The 22678-nt window shown below is 46.8% G+C and overlaps 1 protein-coding gene across 2 annotated transcripts in view; it reads left to right on the top strand.

The window, feature by feature from the left end:
• The window catches only part of wdr62 (WD repeat domain 62), a 67968-nt gene that overhangs the window by 42052 nt on the left and 3238 nt on the right, over positions 1-22678 (top strand). For both annotated transcript variants that reach the window (XM_071360229.1, XM_071360230.1), the window contains exons 24-30: positions 2703-3113; positions 4857-4987; positions 9620-9732; positions 15555-15677; positions 17145-17265; positions 18127-18232; positions 19238-19304. In XM_071360229.1, coding sequence (XP_071216330.1) covers positions 2703-3113; positions 4857-4987; positions 9620-9732; positions 15555-15677; positions 17145-17265; positions 18127-18232; positions 19238-19304 — 1072 coding nt within the window. The remainder of the gene's footprint in view (positions 1-2702; positions 3114-4856; positions 4988-9619; positions 9733-15554; positions 15678-17144; positions 17266-18126; positions 18233-19237; positions 19305-22678) is intronic.

Raw genomic sequence — 22678 nt, 5'->3', positions numbered from 1 at the left:
AGTTGGTTACCAAGAAGACAGTGAATGTTCCTGAGTGGCCGAGTTACAGTTTTGACTTAGCAAACAAAAATATAAACGCAACATGTAAAGTGTTGGTCCCATGTTTCATCAGCTAAAATGTAAAAAAAAATACCAGAAATGTTCCATACGCACAAAAAGCTGGGGGGATGCTGAGAAGTATTTCTGTGTTTTAATACAACCCCTATGTGGGGGGAAAACTCATTCTGATTGGTTGGGCCTGGCTGCTAATTCGGGGGGCCTATGCCCACCCATGGATGCACCCCTGCCCAGTCATGCGAAATCCATAGATTAGGACCAGGTCCTAATTTAATTTATTTGAATGAACTGTAACTCAGAAAAGAAAATATTTTTAAATTTGTTGAATGTTGCGTTTACGTTTTTGTTCAGTATAAAACTGCACGAAAATCTATGGCAAAACTTTAAATTGATTGTCTAGCAATGATCAACAACCAATTTGACAGAGCTTGAAGAATTTAGAAAAGAATAATGGGCAAATGTACCATCAAGGTGTTCAATGCTCTTTAGCCGCGTTCACATTGGCAGTTTGAACTTTCTCCAATCCTATTGATTTGCATATCAATCCTTTTTTTCCTGCAGTCTGAACAGCCAAAAAGCACATGGAATCTGATTATTCAAACCACATTTCAAACCACCTTGAAATAAATCTGTGACTTGTCTGATCGGTCAAATCTGATTTTATTTTCCTTCAAGTGTTTTTTTTAAAAACTTATTCGGCACAACTTGTTGCTTGCTACTCTATTGACACTTTGACAGGAACACGTGGTACGTTAGCGAACTAGCTTGTTAAATGTTTACAAAGAAATGAGTGCGTGTGTGTCAGAAAGCTTAAGAGCTAGCTAGCAAAGTGACTGCTGTGGCTAGCCGAAAAGGACTCGTTACGACAGTTGGATCGTCTTATCCTTTGAGGCTTTAAAAGTGTTTTTACGTTATAATTTAGAACACTCAAAACTGAGACATGTCCATGACAGGCACTGTTGTTACATAAGGACAAGCAGCACCACCAATCAGCCTACACCACTGCACAAACATACCCTTTGTTACTATAACAACTAGTCTTCTTGTCAGTAAAGGACTGCAGTAAATGACCGCACACATCCGATATGGTCACGTGTAACTTGCTGTTTGGACAGTCAATATTCCTCAAGCGTATTTCAAAAACAAAACAAATGTTGTCTGCAGTGTGAACGAGGCTTTATAGACTTACACAGAAAGACTCACAGCTGTAATCGCTGCCAAAGGTGATTGAAACATGTATTGACTCAGGGGGTTTGAATACCTTCTGAATGCACTAGCTGTATGTTAAGTGGAGGGGTATGAATACCTTCTGAATGCACTAGCTGTGTGTTAAGTGGAGGGGTATGAATACCTTCTGAATGCACTAGCTGTATGTTAAGTGGAGGGGTATGAATACCTTCTGAATGCACTAGCTGTATGTTAAGTGGAGGGGTATGAATACCTTCTGAAGGCACTAGCTGTATGTTAAGTGGAGGGGTATGAATACCTTCTGAAGGCACTAGCTGTATGTTAAGTGGAGGGCTGTGAATACCATCTGAAGGCACTAGCTGTATGTTAAGTGGAGGGGTATGAATACCTTCTGAAGGCACTAGCTGTATGTTAAGTGGAGGGCTGTGAATACCTTCTGAATGCACTAGCTGTATGTTAAGTAGAGGGGTATGAATACCTATGTAACTTAGCTTTCTGCTGTATGTTAAGTGGAGGGGTATGAATACCTTCTGAAGGCACTAGCTGTATGTTAAGTGGAGGGCTGTGAATACCTTCTGAAGGCACTAGCTGTATGTTAAGTAGAGGGGTATGAATACCTTCTGAAGGCACTAGCTGTATGTTAAGTGGAGGGCTGTGAATACCTTCTGAAGGCACTAGCTGTATGTTAAGTGGAGGGCTGTGAATACCTTCTGAAGGCACTAGCTGTATGTTAAGTGGAGGGGTATGAATACCTTCTGAAGGCACTAGCTGTATGTTAAGTGGAGGGCTGTGAATACCTTCTGAATGCACTAGCTGTATGTTAAGTAGAGGGGTATGAATACCTTCTGTAACTTGGCTTTCTAGCTGTATGTTAAGTGGAGGGGTATGAATACCTTCTGAAGGCACTAGCTGTATGTTAAGTGGAGGGCTGTGAATACCTTCTGAAGGCACTAGCTGTATGTTAAGTAGAGGGGTATGAATACCTTCTGAAGGCACTAGCTGTATGTTAAGTGGAGGGCTGTGAATACCTTCTGAAGGCACTAGCTGTATGTTAAGTGGAGGGCTGTGAATACCTTCTGAAGGCACTAGCTGTATGTTAAGTGGAGGGGTATGAATACCTTCTGAAGGCACTAGCTGTATGTTAAGTGGAGGGCTGTGAATACCTTCTGAAGGCACTAGCTGTATGTTAAGTGGAGGGGTGTGAATACCATCTGAAGGCACTAGCTGTATGTTAAGTGGAGGGGTATGAATACCTATGTAACTTAGCTTTCTGCTGTATGTTAAGTGGAGGGGTATGAATACCATCTGAAGGCACTAGCTGTATGTTAAGTGTTGTGACTCAGTCTTGTGGCAGTTCCCTCACTCTGATGGTCGGATGTTGCCTCTCTGGCTATGTTGGAATTGTGTACCTCAACAGAGCCTTTTTGTGATTTGAGATGTTCTCGCTGTTATGTCAGGGTCCTGCAGCAGGCACCACTGCTCTCCCCGCCGAGCTCCAGCCAGCACACCTCCAACCGCGCGGACGCTGGGCAGAGCATCTCAACCCCCTGGCCATCCGCTCTGTCCTGGAGACACACAGCCTGCAGCGCCCTCTCTCCCCCACCCCCCGCAGAGCAGAGGGACCAGGAGAGGAGGAAGAGGAGGAGGAGGATGAGGAGGAAGAAGATCCATACTTCCACCCTCAGAGCCTGGACAGCCTGCTTGGAGAGGAGGAAGAGGAGGAAGATGTGATGGTGGTGGAGGACAGTGAAGTGGTGGAGGAGGAGGAAGATGTGGTGGAGGACAGCGAAGTGGTGGAGGAGGAGGAAGATGTGGTGGAGGACAGCGAAGTGGTGGTGGAGGAGGAAGATGTCGACAACGAAGACCAGGTCTGTTTAAAGAGATACTTCACTCAAAAACATATACAGTGGGGAGAACAAGTATTTGATACACTGCCGATTTTGCAGATTTTCCTACTTAAAAAGCATGTAGAGGTCTGTAATTTTTATCATAGGTACACTTCAACTGTGAGAGACGGAATCTAAAACAAAAATCCAGAAAATCACATTGTATGATTTTTAAGTAATTAATTAGCATTTTATTGCATGACATAAGTATTTGATACATCAGAAAAGCAGAACTTAATATTTGGTACAGAATCCTTTGTTTGCAATTACAGAGATCATACGTTTCCTGTAGTTCTTGACCAGGTTTGCACACACTGCAGCAGGGATTTTGGCCCACTCCTCCATACAGACCTTCTCCAGATCCTTCAGGTTTCGGGGCTGTCGCTGGGCAATACGGACTTTCAGCTCCCTCCAAAGATTTTCTATTGGGTTCAGGTCTGGAGACTGGCTAGGCCACTCCAGGACCTTGAGATACTTCTTACGGAGCCACTCCTTAGTTGCCCTGGCTGTGTGTTTCGGGTCGTTGTCATGCTGGAAGACCCAGCCACGACCCATCATCAATGCTCTTACTGAGGGAAGGAGGTTGTTGGCTAAGATCTCGCAATACATGGCCCCATCCATCCTCCCCTCAATACGGTGCAGTCGTCCTGTCCCCTTTGCAGAAAAGCATCCCCAAAGAATGATGTTTCCACCTCCATGCTTCACGGTTGGGATGGTGTTCTTGGGGTTGTACTCATCCTTCTTCTTCCTCCAAACACGGCGAGTGGAGTTTAGACCAAAAAGCTCTATTTTTGAATCATCAGACCACATGACCTTCTCCCATTCCTCCTCTGGATCATCCAGATGGTCATTGGCAAACTTCAGACGGGCCTGGACATGCGCCTGCTTGAGCAGGGGGACCTTGTGTGCGCTGCAGGATTTTAATCCATGATGGCGTAGTGTGTTACTAATGGTTTTCTTTGAGACTGTGGTCCCAGCTCTCTTCAGGTCATTGACCAGGTCCTGCCGTGTAGTTCTGGGCTGATCCCTCACCTTCCTCATGATCATTGATGCCCCACGAGGTGAGATCTTGCATGGAGCCCCAGACCGAGGGTGATTGACCATCATCTTGAACTTCTTCTATTTTCTTCTATTTTCTAATAATTGCGCCAACAGTTGTTGCCTTCTCACCAAGCTGCTTGCCTATTGTCCTGTAGCCCATCCCAGCCTTGTGCAGGTCTACAATTTTATCCCTGATGTCCTTACACAGCTCTCTGGTCTTGGCCATTGTGGAGAGGTTGGAGTCTGTTTGATTGAGTGTGTGGACAGGTGTCTTTTATACAGGTAACGAGTTCAAACAGGTGCAGTTAATACAGGTAATGAGTGGAGAACAGGAGGGCTTCTTAAAGAAAAACTAACAGGTCTGTGAGAGCTGGAATTCTTACTGGTTGGTAGGTGATCAAATACTTATGTCATGCAATAAAATGCAAATGAATTACTTAAAAATTTTCTGGATTTTTGTTTTAGATTCCGTCTCTCACAGTTGAAGTGTACCTATGATAAAAAATTACAGACCTCTACATGCTTTGTAAGTAGGAAAACCTGCAAAATCGGCAGTGTATCAAATACTTGTTCTCCCCACTGTATATATTTTTTTATATATCTCAGACGTGGTATGTCGATGGTTCCATATTGTTGTAACTCAGTCCAGACAAACAACACATTGAAATATTTGTTATTGTTTAGGGTTCTGGGTCTCTACAGAGGCCTGGGTTCCTGGGCCTACCGGACAGTGACGACATGTTTGGTCCAGGCCTCAGTAGCTACGTTCTTTACCCGGCTAACAGCACCACGCTGTCCACTGGAAGAGGAGAGGGGTGAGTCAGAGTGGATCTGTCTGGTTGGACATCTAGTTACTGTTTCTCTCAAAAGGAGTTTGATGTGGGGACTGCTTTGTGTATGAGCTTATAGTTGTTTATGTAGGGCTGCTGTGTGGGTGTGGGTGTGTGTGTGTGTATATACAGCTCTGGAAATATTAAGAGACCACTGCAAAATTATCCGTTTCTCTGCTTTTACTTTATATGTGTTTGTGTAAAATTTAAATGTTTGTTTTATTCTATAAACTACTGACAACATTTCTCCCAAATTCCAAACAAACATTTTGTCATTTGGAATAGAGGTCGACCGATTTTAATTAGGGCTGATTTTCAAGTTTTCATAACAATCAGTAATCAGCGTTTTTGAACACCGATTATGGCCGATTTACATTGCACTCTGCGAGGAGACCGTGTGGCAGGCTGTGACTACCTGTTATGCGAGTGCAGCAAGGAGCCAAGGTAAGTTGCTAGCTAGCATTAAACTTATCTTATAAAAAAACTAAACATAATCACTAGTTAACTACACACGGTTGATGATATTACTAGTTTAACTAGCTTGTCCTGCGTTGCATATAATCAATACGGTGCCTGTTAATTTATCATTGAATCACAACCTTTTTATTTTATTTTTTTTCACCTTTATTTAACCAGGTAGGCAAGTTGAGAACAAGATCTCATTTACAACTGCCACCTGGCCAAGATAAAGCAAAGCAGTTCGACACAAACAACAACAACAGAGTTACACATGGAGTAAAACAAACATTCAGTCAATAATACGGTAGAAAAATAAGTCTATATACAATGTGAGCAAACGAGGTGAGATAAGGGAGGTGAAGGGGGAAAAAAGGCCATGGTGGCGAAGTAAATACAATATAGCAAGTAAAACACTGGAATGGTAGATTTGCAGTGGAAGAATGTGCAAAGTAGATATAGAAATAATGGGGTGCAAATGAGCAAAATAAATAAATACAGTAGGGGGAGGTAGTTGTTTGGGCTAAATTATAGATGGGCTATGTACAGGTGCAGTAATCTGTGAGCTGCTCTGACAGCTGGTGCTTAAAGCTAGTGAGGGAGATAAGTGTTTCCAGTTTCAGAGATTTTTGTAGTTCGTTCCAGTCATTGGCAGCAGAGAACTGTAAGGAGAGGCGGCCAAAGGAAGAATTGGTTTTGGGGGTGACCAGAGAGATATACCTACTGGAGCGCGTGCTACAGGTGGGTGCTGCTATGGTGACCAGCGAGCTGAGATAAGGGGGGACTTTACCTAGCAGGGTCTTGTAGATGACCTGGAGCCAGTGGGTTTGGCGACGAGTATGAAGCGAGGGCCAGCCAACGAGAGCATACAGGTCGCAGTGGTGGGTAGTATATGGGGCTTTGGTGACAAAACGGATGGCACTGTGATAGACTGCATCCAATTTGTTGAGTAGGGTATTGGAGGCTATTTTGTAAATGACATCGCCGAAGTCGAGGATCGGTAGGATGGTCAGTTTTACCAGGGTATGTTTGGCAGCATGAGTGAAGGATGCTTTGTTGCGACATAGGAAGCCAATTCTAGATTTAACTTTGGATTGGAGATGTTTGATGTGAGTCTGGAAGGAGAGTTTACAGTCTAACCAGACACCTAGGTATTTGTAGTTGTCCACATATTCTAAGTCAGAACCGTCCAGAGTAGTGATGCTGGACGGGCGGGCAGGTGCGGGCAATGATCGGTTGAAGAGCATGCATTTAGTTTTACTTGTATTTAAGAGCAATTGGAGGCCACGGAAGGAGAGTTGTATAGCATTGAAGCTCGTCTGGAGGGTTGTTAACACAGTGTCCAAAGAAGGGCCAGAAGTATACAGAATGGTGTCGTCTGCGTAGAGGTGGATCAGAGAATCACCAGCAGCAAGAGCGACATCATTGATGTATACAGAGAAGAGAGTCGGCCTGAGAATTGAACCCTGTGGCACCCCCATAAACTGCCAGAGGCCCGGACAACAGGCCCTCTGATTTGACACACTGAACTCTATCAGAGAAGTAGTTGGTGAACCAGGCGAGGCAATCATTTGAGAAACCAAGGCTATCGAGTCTGCCGATGAGGATGTGGTGATTGACAGAGTCGAAATCCTTGGGCAGGTCAATGAATACGGCTGCACAGTATTGTTTCTTATCGATGGCGGTTAGGATATCGTTTAGGACCTTGAGCGTGGCTGAGGTGCACCCATGACCAGCTCTGAAACCAGATTGCATAGCGGAGAAGGTACGGTGGGATTCGAAATGGTCGGTAATCTGTTTGTTGACTTGGTAGGATAGATATAGGTCTGTAGCAGTTTGGGTCAAGAGTGTCTCCCCCTTTGAAGAGGGGGATGACCGCAGCTGCTTTCCAATCTTTGGGAATCTCAGACGACACGAGAGGTTGAACAGGCTAGTAATAGGGATTGCAACAATTTCGGCAGATAATTTTAGAAAGAAAGGGTCCAGATTATCTAGCCCGGCTGATTTGTAGGGGTCCAGATTTTGCCGCTCTTTCAGAACATCAGTTTACTGGATTTGGGAGAAGGAGAAATGGGGGAGGCTTGGGCGAGTTGCTGTGGGGGGTGCAGTGCTGTTGACCTGGGTAGGGGTAGCCAGGTGGAAAGCATGGCCAGCCGTACTTCAACTTCGCCAAACGGGTGAGGATTTAACAAGCGCATTCGCAAAAAAATCACTGCCGTTGCACGAATGTACCTAACCATAAACGTCAATGTTTCTTAAAATCAATACACATGTATATTTTTAAACCTGCATATTTTGTTAATATTGCCTGCTAACATGAATTTATTTTAACAAGGGAAATTGTGTCACTTCTCTTGCATTCTGTGCAAGCAAAGTCAGGGTATATGCAGCAGTTTGGGCCGCCTGGCTCGTTGCGAACTGTGTGAAGACCGTTTCTTCCAAACAAAGACCGTAATTAATTTGCCAAAATTTTACATAATTATGACATAACATTGTAGGTTGTGCAATGTGACAGCAATATTTAGACTTGTGAATGCCACCCGTTAGATAGAATACGGAAAATACGGAACGGTTCCGTATTTCACTGAAAGAATAAACGTTTTGTTTTCAAAATTATAGTTTCCGGATTTGACCATATTAATGACCTAAGGCTCGTATTTCTGTGTGTTTATTATATTATAATTAAGTCTATGATTTGATAGAGCAGTCTGACTGAGTGGTGGTAGGCAGCAGCAGGCTCGTAAGCATTCATTCAAACAGCACTAGCCTGCGTTTGCCAGCAGCTCTTCGCTGTGCTTCAAGCATTGCGCTGTTTATGACTTCAAGCCTATCAACTCCCGAGATTAGGCTGCCAATACTAAAGTACCTATTAGAACATCCAATAGTCAAAGGTATATGAAATACAAATCGTAGAGAGAGAAATAGTCCTATAATTCCTATAATTCCTACAACCTAAAACTTCTTACCTGGGAATATTGAAGACTCATGTTAAAAGGAACCACCAGCTTTTATATGTTCTGAGCGAGGAACTTAAACGTTAGCTTTTTTACATGTCAAATATTGCACTTTTACTTTCTTCTCCAACACTTTGTTTTTGCATTATTTAAACCAAATTGAACATGTTTCATTATTTCAGACTAAATTGATTTTATTAAGTTAAAATAAGTGTTCATTCAGTATTGTTGTAATTGTCATTTATTACAAATATATATAAAAATCGACCGATTTAATCCGTATCGGCTTTTTTTGGTCCTCCAATAATTGGTATCGGTATCAGCGTTGAAAAATCATAATCGGTTGACCTCTAATTTGGAGCATTTATTTACAGAAAATGACAACTGGTCAAAATAACAAAAAATATGTTGTCAGACCTCGAATAATGCAGAGAAAATAATTTAATATTCATTTTTAAACAACACAATACTAATGTTTTAACTTAGGAAGAGTTCAGAAATCAATATTTGGTGGAATAACCCTGATTTTCAATCACAGCATTCATGCGTCTTGGCATGCTCTGCACCAGTCTTTCACATCGATGTTGGGTGACTTTATGCCACTCCTGGCGCAAAAATTCAAGCAGCTCGGCTTTGTTTGATGGCTTGGGGACCATCCATCTTCCTCTTGATCACATTCCAGAGGTTTTCAATGGGGTTCAGGTCTGGAGATTGGGCTGGTCATGACAGGGTCTGGTAGTCCTCCATCCACACCTTGATTGACCTGGCTGTGTGGCATGGAGCATTGTCCTGCTGGGAAAACCAATCCTCAGAGTTGGGGAACATTGTCAGAGCAGAAGGAAGCAGGTTTTCTTCCAGGACAACATTGTAACGTGGCTTGATTCATGCGTCCTTCACAAAGACAAATCTGCCCGATTCCAGCCTTGCTGAAGCACCCCCCCCCCCAGATCATCACCGATCCTCCACCAAGTTTCACAGTGGGTGCGAGACCTGGAGAGGCCTACAAGCCACAGTGTCTCGCAGCCACTGTGAAATTTGGTGGAGGATCGATGATGATATAATTCTCCCCCCAGAGCTGTATATGGTTGTCCTCTGTAGCTAACCTGGTAGAGCATGGTGCTGCTTGCAATGCCCTGATAGTGGCTTCAACACTGATGTATGTGTACAGTTTTGAAAGTATGACTGTTTTGTGTGTGTGTGTGTGCAGTGAGTTTGGCCAGCAGCATCAACAGCAGCAGGGCTGGGGAGGAGAGGACGAGCTGAGTCCAGACAGCGCCTGTTGTGTTGGCTCTGCAGAGATCCAAGACCAACCCCAGGATGGTAGGACTAGTACACACTACTACAACTATAATAATTATTCTCTGCTACTACTATAATACTACTACTGTAGCCATTTACATTTAAGTCATTTAGCAGACGCTCTTATCCAGAGCGACTTACAAATTGGTGCATTCACCTTATGACATCCAGTGGAACAGCCACTTTACAATAGTGCATCTAAATCTTTTAAGGGGGGGGGGGGGAGTGAGAAGGATTACTTTATCCTATCCTAGGTATTCCTTAAAGAGGTGGGGTTTCAGGTGTCTCCGGAAGGTGGTGATTGACTCCGCTGTCCTGGCGTCGTGAGGGAGTTTGTTCCACCATTGGGGGGCCAGAGCAGCGAACAGTTTTGACTGGGCTGAGCGGGAACTGTACTTCCTCAGTGGTAGGGAGGCGAGCAGGCCAGAGGTGGATGAACGCAGTGCCCTTGTTTGGGTGTAGGGCCTGATCAGAGCCTGGAGGTACTGAGGTGCCGTTCCCCTCACAGCTCCGTAGGCAAGCACCATGGTCTTGTAGCGGATGCGAGCTTCAACTGGAAGCCAGTGGAGAGAGCGGAGGAGCGGGGTGACGTGAGAGAACTTGGGAAGGTTGAACACCAGACGGGCTGCGGCGTTCTGGATGAGTTGTAGGGGTTTAATGGCACAGGCAGGGAGCCCAGCCAACAGCGAGTTGCAGTAATCCAGACGGGAGATGACAAGTGCCTGGATTAGGACCTGCGCCGCTTCCTGTGTGAGGCAGGGTCGTACTCTGCGGATGTTGTAGAGCATGAACCTACAGGAACGGGCCACCGCCTTGATGTTAGTTGAGAACGACAGGGTGTTGTCCAGGATCACGCCAAGGTTCTTAGCGCTCTGGGAGGAGGACACAATGGAGTTGTCAACCGTGATGGCGAGATCATGGAACGGGCAGTCCTTCCCCGGGAGGAAGAGCAGCTCCGTCTTGCCGAGGTTCAGCTTGAGGTGGTGATCCGTCATCCACACTGATATGTCTGCCAGACATGCAGAGATGCGATTCGCCACCTGGTCATCAGAAGGGGGAAAGGAGAAGATTAGTTGTGTGTCGTCTGCATAGCAATGATAGGAGAGACCATGTGAGGTTATGACAGAGCCAAGTGACTTGGTGTATAGCGAGAATAGGAGAGGGCCTAGAACAGAGCCCTGGGGGACACCAGTGGTGAGAGCACGTGGTGAGGAGACAGATTCTCGCCACGCCACCTGGTAGGAGCGACCTGTCAGGTAGGACGCAATCCAAGCGTGGGCCGCGCCGGAGATGCCCAACTCGGAGAGGGTGGAGAGGAGGATCTGATGGTTCACAGTATCGAAGGCAGCCGATAGGTCTAGAAGGATGAGAGCAGAGGAGAGAGAGTTAGCTTTAGCAGTGCGGAGCGCCTCCGTGATACAGAGAAGAGCAGTCTCAGTTGAATGACTAGTCTTGAAACCTGACTGATTTGGATCAAGAAGGTCATTCTGAGAGAGATAGCGGGAGAGCTGGCCAAGGACGGCACGTTCAAGAGTTTTGGAGAGAAAAGAAAGAAGGGATACTGGTCTGTAGTTGTTGACATCGGAGGGATCGAGTGTAGGTTTTTTCAGAAGGGGTGCAACTCTCGCTCTCTTGAAGACGGAAGGGACGTAGCCAGCGGTCAGGGATGAGTTGATGAGCGAGGTGAGGTAAGGGAGAAGGTCTCCGGAAATGGTCTGGAGAAGAGAGGAGTGGATAGGGTCAAGCGGGCAGGTTGTTGGGCGGCCGGCCGTCACAAGACGCGAGATTTCATCTGGAGAGAGAGGGGAGAAAGAGGTCAGAGCACAGGGTAGGGCAGTGTGAGCAGAACCAGCGGTGTCGTTTGACTTAGCAAACGAGGATCGGATGTCGTCGACCTTCTTTTCAAAATGGTTGACAAAGTCATCTGCAGAGAGGGAGGAGGGGGGGGGGGGAGGAGGATTCAGGAGGGAGGAGAAGGTGGCAAAGAGCTTCCTAGGGTTAGAGGCAGATGCTTGGAATTTAGAGTGGTAGAAAGTGGCTTTAGCAGCAGAGACAGAAGAGGAAAATGTAGAGAGGAGGGAGTGAAAGGATGCCAGGTCCGCAGGGAGGCGAGTTTTCCTCCATTTCCGCTCGGCTGCCCGGAGCCCTGTTCTGTGAGCTCGCAATGAGTCGTCGAGCCACGGAGCGGGAGGGGAGGACCGAGCCGGCCTGGAGGATAGGGGACATAGAGAATCAAAGGATGCAGAAAGGGAGGAGAGGAGGGTTGAGGAGGCAGAATCAGGAGATAGGTTGGAGAAGGTTTGAGCAGAGGGAAGAGATGATAGGATGGAAGAGGAGAGGGTAGCGGGGGAGAGAGAGCGAAGGTTGGGACGGCGCGATACCATCCGAGTAGGGGCAGTGTGGGAAGTGTTGGATGAGAGCGAGAGGGAAAAGGATACAAGGTAGTGGTCGGAGACTTGGAGGGGAGTTGCAATGAGGTTAGTGGAAGAACAGCATCTAGTAAAGATGAGGTCGAGCGTATTGCCTGCCTTGTGAGTAGGGGGGGAAGGTGAGAGGGTGAGGTCAAAAGAGGAGAGGAGTGGAAAGGAGGCAGAGAGGAATGAGTCAAAGGTAGACGTGGGGAGGTTAAAGTCGCCCAGAACTGTGAGAGGTGAGCCGTCCTCAGGAAAGGAGCTTATCAAGGCATCAAGCTCATTGATGAACTCTCCGAGGGAACCTGGAGGGCGATAAATGATAAGGATGTTAAGCTTGAAAGGGCTGGTAACTGTGACAGCATGGAATTCAAAGGAGGCGATAGACAGATGGGTAAGGGGAGAAAGAGAGAATGACCACTTGGGAGAGATGAGGATCCCGGTGCCACCACCCCGCTGACCAGAAGCTCTCGGGGTGTGCGAGAACACGTGGGCGGACGAAGAGAGAGCAGTAGGAGTAGCAGTGTTATCTGTGGTGATCCATGTTTCCGTCAGTGCCAAGAAGTCGAGGGACTGGAGGGAGGCATAGGCTGAGATGAACTCTGCCTTGTTGGCCGCAGATCGGCAGTTCCAGAGGCTACCGGAGACCTGGAACTCCACGTGGGTCGTGCGCGCTGGGACCACCAGATTAGGGTGGCCGCGGCCACGCGGTGTGGAGCGTTTGTATGGTCTGTGCAGAGAGGAGAGAACAGGGATAGACAGACACATAGTTGACAGGCTACAGAAGAGACTACGCTAATGCAAAGGAGATTGGAATGACAAGTGGACTACGCGTCTCGAATGTTCAGAAAGTTAAGCTTACGTAGCAAGAATCTTATTGACTAGAATGATTAAGATGATACAGTACTGCTGAAGTAGGCTAGCTGGCAGTGGCTGCGTTGTTGACTTTGTAGGCTAGCTGGCAGTGGCTGCGTTGTTGACACTACACTAATCAAGTCGTTCCGTTGAGTGTAATAGTTTCTACAGTGCTGCTATTCGGGGGCTAGCTGGCTAGCTAGCAGTGTTGATTACGTTACGTTGCGTTAAAAGAACGACAGTAGCTGGCTAGCTAACCTAGAAAATCGCTCTAGACTACACAATTATCTTTGATACAAAGACGGCTATGTAGCTAGCTGTGTAGCTAGCTACGATCAAACAAATCAAGCCGTTGTACTGTAATGAAATGAAATGAAAATGTGATACTACCTGTGGAGCGAAGCGGAATGCGACCGGGTTGTTGAGTGCGGAAGTTCTATTCGGTAGACGTTGGCTAGCTGTTGGCTAGCTAGCAGTGTCTCCTATGTTAAGGACGACAAATAGCTGGCTAGCTAACCTCGGTAAATTAAGATAATCACTCTAAAACTACACACTCTAAACTACACAATTATCTTGGATACGAAGACAGCAAAGACAACTATGTAGCTAGCTAACACTACACTAATCAAGTCGTTCAGTTGAGTGTAATAGTTGCTACAGTGCTGCTATTCGGTAGACGGTGGACGTTTGCTAGCTGGCTAGCTGCTGGGCAGATAGCAGTGTAGACTGCGTTAGGACGACGTAATACGATAATTACGCAATTATTTTTGATACAAAGACGGCTATGTAGCTAGCTAAGAAGAAATTGCTAAGATTAGACAAATCAAACCGTTGTACTATAATTGAATGTAATGAAATGTAATGAAAAGTTATACTACCTGCGGACCAAAGCGCGAGTGGGAACAGCAGACTGGGATAAGGATTGATTGCGGGGCCATAGGATGGTAGGACTAGTACACACTACTACAACTACTCCTCCTCTCCTCTTGTCTCCCCCTGTAGATACTGACTCCTCTCCTCTTGTCTCCCCCTGTAGATACTGACTCCTCTCCTCTTGTCTCCCCCTGTAGATACTGACTCCTCTCCTCGTGTCTCCCCCTGTAGATACTGACTCCTCTCCTCGTGTCTCCCCCTGTAGATACTGACTCCTCTCCTCTCGTCTCCCCCTGTAGATACTGACTCCTCTCCTCTCGTCTCCCCCTGTAGATCCTGACTCCCTGACTCCTCTCCTCTTGTCTCCCCCTGTAGATACTGACTCCTCTCCTCTTGTCTCCCCCTGTAGATACTGACTCCTCTCCTCGTGTCTCCCCCTGTAGATACTGACTCCTCTCCTCTCGTCTCCCCCTGTAGATCCTGACTCCCTGACTCCTCTCCTCTTGTCTCCCCCTGTAGATACTGACTCCTCTCCTCTCGTCTCCCCCTGTAGATCCTGACTCCCTGACTCCTCTCCTCTTGTCTCCCCCTGTAGATACTGACTCCTCTCCTCTTGTCTCCCCCTGTAGATACGGACTCCTCTCCTCTTGTCTCCCCCTGTAGATACGGACTCCTCTCCTCTTGTCTCCCCCTGTAGATACGGACTCCTCTCCTCTTGTCTCCCCCTGTAGATACGGACTCCTCTCCTCTTGTCTCCCCCTGTAGATACGGACTCCTCTCCTCTTGTCTCCCCCTGTAGATACGGACTCCTCTCCTCTTGTCTCCCCCTGTAGATACGGACTCCTCTCCTCTTGTCTCCCCCTGTAGATACGGACTCCTCTCCTCTTGTCTCCCCCTGTAGATACGGACTCCTCTCCTCTTGTCTCCCCCTGTAGATACGGACTCCTCTCCTCTTGTCTCCCCCTGTAGATACGGACTCCTCTCCTCTTGTCTCCCCCTGTAGATACGGACTCCTCTCCTCTTGTCTCCCCCTGTAGATACTGACTCCTCTCCTCTTGTCTCCCCCTGTAGATACTGACTCCTCTCCTCTTGTCTCCCCCTGTAGATACTGACTCCTCTCCTCGTGTCTCCCCCTGTAGATACTGACTCCCTGACTCCTCGTGTCTCCCCCTGTAGATACTGACTCCCTGACTCCTCGTGTCTCCCCCTGTAGATACTGACTCCCTGACTCCTCGTGTCTCCCCCTGTAGATACTGACTCCTCTCCTCGTGTCTCCCCCTGTAGATACTGACTCCTCTCCTCGTGTCTCCCCCTGTAGATACTGACTCCCTGACTCCTCGTGTCTCCCCCTGTAGATACTGACTCCTCTCCTCTTGTCTCCCCCTGTAGATACTGACTCCCTGACTCCTCGTGTCTCCCCCTGTAGATACTGACTCCTCTCCTCTTGTCTCCCCCTGTAGATACTGACTCCCTGACTCCTCGTGTCTCCCCCTGTAGATACTGACTCCTCTCCTCTTGTCTCCCCCTGTAGATACTGACTCCCTGACTCCTTGTGTCTCCCCCTGTAGATACTGACTCCTCTCCTCTTGTCTCCCCCTGTAGATACTGACTCCTCTCCTCTTGTCTCCCCCTGTAGATACTGACTCCTCTCCTCTTGTCTCCCCCTGTAGATACTGACTCCTCTCCTCTTGTCTCCCCCTGTAGATACTGACTCCCTGAGCCAGGTGAGTTCTACAGGTAGTTCTGGAGTGGAGGAAGAGGAGGAAGATCCACAGACGCTCCTTAGACAACACTTTGACACCATGGCCAACCACCTGAGCAACGAGGGTACGGATGATGATGATGGTGATGTAATGAGCCACAAGCCTCTGGTCTGGGTCAGAGTATGTGAGTTGAGTACTACTGTCCTGTAGGTTTTCAGGCTAACCCTAATTTAGCATATCTGAGTCAGTTAAGGTCTTGTTGAGCAGCTAATTAGTAGAATCAGGTGTGTTAAATTAGGGTTGGACTGAAAACCCACAGGACGGTAGATCTCCAGGAAGAGGGTTGGACTGAAAACCCACAGGACAGTAGATCTCCAGGAAGAGGGTTGGACTGAAAACCCACAGGACAGTAGATCTCCAGGAAGAGGGTTGGACTGAAAACCCACAGGACAGTAGATCTCCAGGAAGAGGGTTGGACTGAAAACCCACAGGACAGTAGATCTCGAGGAAGAGGGTTGGGCTGTAAACCCACAGGACAGTAGATCTCCAGGAAGAGGGTTGGACTGAAAACCCACAGGACAGTAGATCTCCAGGAAGAGGGTTGGACTGAAAACCCACAGGACAGTAGATCTCGAGGAAGAGGGTTGGGCTGTAAACCCACAGGACGGTAGATCTCCAGGAAGAGGGTTGTACTGAAAACCCACAGGACGGTAGATCTCCAGGAAGAGGGTTGGACTGAAAACCCACAGGACAGTAGATCTCCAGGAAGAGGGTTGGACTGAAAACCCACAGGACGGTAGATCTCCAGGAAGAGGGTTGGACTGAAAACCCACAGGACAGTAGATCTCCAGGAAGAGGGTTGGACTGAAAACCCACAGGACAGTAGATCTCCAGGAAGAGGGTTGGACTGAAAACCCACAGGACAGTAGATCTCCAGGAAGAGGGGTTGGGCTGCCCTGGTTATAAGAGATCTGATTTTTAGTTGTTAAATACTTTGCTACAATGACACACTTAGTTATCTACCCACCTCGTTCCTTTCTGTTCCTTTCCTAGCATGTACACGGGAAGTACACCATCATGCTTTCAGGATAGGTGTCTTTTCAGATTCCACCGTGATTCTTTAGTTGTGGACTCTACATCACCGCTCTCTTTCTCTTGGTCCTCCTCATCTTTGTAAGTCACCTTGAGTTTTCAACCTGTGTTTTATCAGTATCTTTATGAAAATATTTAGTGAACTCCTTTTAACAGTAGCTAAAGCAAGGGTCTATAGCAGCAGACAAGTAGACTACAGATGCATGCTGGGCCGGGCGTCCCCTGAGCTCATGAAGTGAGCGGTACTGGCGCCCAATTGGGGCGGTTGAGAAGGCCTGTGGGGAAACTCGCTCCGCGCTGCAGTCAAATTGGGCAAGCTCCGCTCCAGTTCACATACTCTGGTCTGGGTCTTACCCCAACCAGGCCGTCGACCAGACAAGATGTGGTTGTGAGTCTAGGCTAGTGTCTCGTAAACCCATTTTTAAAATGTAACAGTTAGGATGTATTGTAAGTACAGTTTGTAGCTAGCTATAACTGCTATCTGTTCTGCCCCCTGTAGAGAAGTTTGAGACTGACCTGTCCAGTCTGCAGACTCCACCCATGGAGACAGAGAGTCTCTTCCTCAACCCCCGATTCAGCATCTCTACGCGCTTCCTGTCTCGTTTCCAGAGCCGACTCCGGTCAGTAACACCTTGCCTCAGTCACCACCTCACCATACCTTACGCCGCATTCAAAACAGCTGGGAACCTGAGAATCTCCAACGTCAGTGCGTTCAAGACAACTAGGAGCTCTGGGGGGGGGGGGGGGGATAGTATTCCAACTCGGGATTCAAAGTTGGAAACTCAGGCATCTTTCTAGAGATCTGACTATCCGATCTGAAGATCACTGACGTCATGACTTGACGTCAAGAGTTCCCAGTTGTCTTGAAAGCACAATTTACCTCAGTCACACCTTACCTCGCCTCAGTCACACCTTACCTCGCCTCAGTCACACCTTACCTCGCCTCAGTCACACCTTACCTCGCCTCAGTCACACCTTACCTCGCCTCAGTCACACCTTACCTCGCCTCAGTCACACCTTACCTCGCCTCAGTCACACCTTACCTCGCCTCAGTCACACCTTACCTCGCCTCAGTCACACCTTACCTCGCCTCAGTCACACCTTACCTCGCCTCAGTCACACCTTACCTCGCCTCAGTCACACCTTACCTCGCCTCAGTCACACCTTACCTCGCCTCAGTCACACCTTACCTCGCCTCAGTCACACCTTACCTCGCCTCAGTCACACCTTACCTCGCCTCAGTCACACCTTACCTCGCCTCAGTCACACCTTACCTCGCCTCAGTCACACCTTACCTCGCCTCAGTCACACCTTACCTCGCCTCAGTCACACCTCCCCCTGTATTGATGCGGTCTGCGGTTAGTATTCACATACATCACTGATTGTGTCCAGGAGCATCGAGATATATATTAATTCAATCATTCAATGTGTACTTGTTTAGTTTTTAAAACCTGTCCTAATTCTTATCTGTGTCGTGTTAGTGGTCCTGGTTCTGCCCTGCGTCCCGCTCCTCTCCCGCCCAGCATCACTGAGGAGCCCAGCAGCCAGTCCTCTCCTGACCCCACCCCAAGCCTCAACACCACTCAGGTACTGGTCTGTTCCTCACTTATCTTGTTCGCAGATACTTCCGCCCAAATGTGAGGAAAGTCTGGTGGAACACGATGTCAATATTGGCCTTCGTTAGGATACAAAGTGGCAGGAGATTTCTCCCGGTGTAGAATATTTCCTGTGTTTTTATATATATTTTCACAATGAGGTTGGAATAATATTGTGATAAATGGTCTTTTTTAGTGTAAGAGCTGTTTGGAAAGACCGCCTGAAATTTCTGCCTGTTTTGGTGGGATGGAGTTTTGGCCTTCCTGGTGACATCACTAGGTGGTAAATGAGTTCCGAACGAGAGTGTTCCGAACGAGAGTGTTCCGAACGAGAGTGTTCCGAACGAGAGTGTTCCGAACGAGAGTGTTCCGAACGAGAGTGTTCCGAACGAGAGTGTTCCGAACGAGAGTGTTCCGAACGAGAGTGTTCCGAACGAGAGTGTTCCGAACGAGAGTGTTCCGAACGAGAGTGTTCCGAACCAGAGTGTTCCGAACCAGAGTGTTCCGAACCAGAGAGTTCCAAATGCGACACACATCGACCACAGATTTTAGGGGGGTAGTCTTTGTTCTTCTCGTGAAGCCATTCATAAGCTAGCTATGTCCTTTGCTAGTTGGAAGGTAGGACCTATTGTGTTCTTCTCCCTTTGAGGTTAGAGGGAATGTTTTTGCTAGCACACACCACAAGTTCCTACCCGAGTCCTGCCTCCATTTGGAGCCACGCCTCAGTCGTGAGATTCGCTAAAAATTAAATAATGACAAATATTTTACTCTAAGATCATTTACCAATAATTCCATGGTCACTCCCACTAAGGCCAACTTTGAATGGTTGATTTACCAGGCTTATATCTGCTGTGCGAGGTTAGTTCCTCACCAACATGCAGAACACATGATACAAATCAGGGGCCAGATCCTAACCTTGAGATGCATGCAAATGTTATTTTGATAATCTCCCATAAGATTTCATGAAAGTCACTGAAGATGTTTTTGCGATCTACAGGCCAACTCAAAGCAGTCCGTCGTGAGCAGTACTACAGAATCTGTTCAAGAGGAGAGCCAGGCCCCTGGTGAGTACCAGTCTAGACTGATGTGGTGTCGTCGGGTTTCCAGTTCGGAGAAAATGTGGCGCCGGATTTTAATTTACCGGACATTTTTAGAAATGTATCAGACATGTAATGCATTAGGGTGTCAACCCACCGTGCTCAAAATCACATTTTAGATGATTGTAATTCATTTTAACAGAATAGAAATTAGCCTGTAAAGTTGAAATAAAGTCGAACGATGTTCTTATACCAACATGACAGGTTTTACTGAAAAGCAAAACATTGTCTGCTGGGTCGTCATCCCTGCTATAAATCAATCTTTTTTTCTTCTTTTTTTCTTCAAATATAATATTTGCGAACAACAAAAGTCTTAAAGGCTGTTTCTATGAACATTTTAAATAATAAATAACAAAACACAGCTATTTTCAAATTGTAATTAGTCCTAATAAATAACACAACATGGCTGTCTAGGAACACCAGGGCCGGCCGGTCATGGCTAGAAGGGATACAACTTTTTGTCAAAATAATGTCCGATTTGACTTTTCGTAGCCAGTTAGGAGAATTAACGTAGCAGGTTAGGAGAATTAACGTAGCCAGTTAGGAGAATTAACGTAGCAGGTTAGGAGAATGGTTAGGGTTAGCTAAAAATGCCTTCTAGCCATGACCGGGCCGACCCGCCCCGCTCCCCATTTCCGCTGCGGTACAGCACCATAAATAAATAAATTATGAAATAGATTTTGTACAATCATATTCAATATGTAAATAAGCAACATTCATTAAGACTGGTTCATTGAGAGCTTGTTTTACAATGCTCCTGTGAAATAAGGCCTGCGTCATGTGTTCACGAAAGCACTTGTTTCCAAAGCTCATGATATTAATACATCTTATGTTTATTGTAATTTGAACTGTCGTGGCTCGTGTGATATACAGTTGAAGTCGGAAGTTTACACACACCTTAGCCAAATACATTTAAACTCAGTTTTTCACAATTCCTGACATTTAATCCTAGTAAAAATTCCCTGTCTTAGGTCAGTTAGGATCACCACTTTATTTTAAGAATGTGAAATGTCAGAATAATAGTAGAGTGATTTATTTCAGCTTTTATTTATTTCATCACCTGCCCAGTGTGTCAGAAGTTTACATACACTCAATTAGTATTTGGTAGCATTGCCTTTAAATTGTTTAACTTGAGTCAAACGTTTTGGGTAGCCTTCCACAAGTTTCCCACAATAAGTTGGGTGAATTTTGGCCCATTCCTCCTGACAGAGCTGGTGTAACTGAGTCAGGTTTGTAGGCCTCCTTGCTCGCACACTTTTTCAGTTCTGCCCACACATTTTCTATGGGATTGAGGTCAGGGCTTGGTGATGGCCACTCCAATACCTTGACTTTGTTGTCCTTAAGCCGTTTTGTCACAACTTAGTATGTGTATGCTTGGGGCCAAGTATGCTTGGGGTCATTGTACATTTGGAAGACCCATTTGCAACCAAGCTTTAACTTCCTGACTGATGTCTTGAGATGTTGCTTCCATATATCCACATAATTTTCCATCCTCATGATGCCATCTATTTTGTGAAGTGCACCAGTCCCTCCTGCAGCAAAGCACCCCCACAACATGATGCTGCCACCCCTGTGCTTCACGGTTGGGATGGTGTTCTTCGGCTTGCAATCCTCCCCCTTTTCCCTCCAAACATAACGATGGTCATTATGGCCAAATGGTTCTATTTTTGTTTCATCAGGCTAATTGACATTGGTCTATCAGAAGCTTCTATAGCCATGACATAATTTTCTGGAGTTTTCCAAGCTGTTTAAAGGCACAGTCAACTTAGTGTATGTAAACTTCTGACCCACTGGAATTGTAAATAATCTGTCTGTAAACAATTGTTGGAAAGATTACTTGTGTCGTGCACAAAGTAGATGTCCTCACCGACTTGCCAAAACTATAGTTTGTTAACGAGAAATTTGTGGAGTGGTTTTAATGACTCCAACCTAAGTGTACGTAAACTTCCGACTTCAACTGTGCATGGCTCATTGATAACTCTATGGGCAGTTGGCTGCCTTAATCATTTCAACATTGTAACTCACCAATGTGTTAAGTTGACAACACAGATTTAGTTTCCCAAGTGCTACTGAATAATCTCAACTGAAATCACCAATTGCTCATGATACACATCATTACCCATGACACAGGGGTGGAATATGTTGATCTGTCCTAGGGCAGCAGCAGAACTGCTAGGACTGGGCCTGACAAACACAAGCATTTGCCCTCTAATTTACTTGTTTTTTTGGAGGTGGACCTTGGTCTGCTCAAAGTGAGCCGCTGCTGTTGGAAAGTCAAAACTGTCCAACTCCTTGGAGCAGCGCGATGCACATCAGCCTCGCTACTTGGTCCTCAAGAAGGAGGGATCTTGAGGCCGTCTTTACTCTGTTTTGGAGAACGAATCTCCTCTCGGCTGGCGCACTGAAAATGGGGATAATCACCATTTATTTTTGCATTGGATTTTCTTTTTCTCCAGGACAATTTGGCCGGCAACAATTTTATGTATCGGCTTTATATATTTTTGAAACGGCCAAAAGCCAGAATCTACCGGCTAACAGAAACCCTGGTGTGGTGGATGCTAGAAGAATCATCCAGAAACAGGAGGTCTGCTTAATGATGTGGGGCTTGTCTGTCTGTCTGTTTGCTGGTTGATGGTCTGTCTGTCTGTTTGCTGGTTGATGGTCTGTCTGTCTGTTTGCTGGTTGATGGTCTGTCTGTCTGTTTGCTGGTTGATGGTCTGTCTGTCTGTTTGCTGGTTGATGGTCTGTCTGTCTGTTTGCTGGTTGATGGTCTGTCTGTCTGTTTGCTGGTTGATGGTCTGTCTGTCTGTTTGCTGGTTGATGGTCTGTTTGCTGGTTGATGGTCTGTCTGTCTGTTTGCTGGTTGATGGTCTGTCTGTCTGTTTGCTGGTTGATGGTCTGTCTGTCTGTTTGCTGGTTGATGGTCTGTCTGTTTGCTGGCTGGTTGATGGTCTGTCTGTCTGTTTGCTGGCTGGTTGACTGTTGCTGTAACAACCCAGTGAGCGGTGTGAAGTGTCATCCAACGTCTTTAAAGAGGCGCTCCTCTTCGGTCCAGCCGGTCCAGCAGACTCCCCAACCCCGCCATCCCCTACGCAGCCGCAGTACCACAGCTGTTCTACGCTGGAGAGATACTCTGGGAGGTGGGTGGGTGGGTGGGTGGTCGATCCACCACAGCATTGATTGTGACTCACCTAGTGTCATGGGGTAGCGAGACTTGGTTCTCTGTATCCTTGTCTCCATCTCTCTCTGGGGTTCCACCGTCTGGGGTTCCACCGTCTGGGGTTCCACCGTCTGGGGTTCCACCGGTGCTGGCAGTCTGCCCTGATGTATAGACCACACGG

This window comes from Salvelinus alpinus, chromosome 22 (assembly GCF_045679555.1).
Source record: "Salvelinus alpinus chromosome 22, SLU_Salpinus.1, whole genome shotgun sequence".
NCBI lineage: Eukaryota > Metazoa > Chordata > Actinopteri > Salmoniformes > Salmonidae > Salvelinus > Salvelinus alpinus.
This window is presented reverse-complemented; position numbering and strand designations above follow the sequence as displayed.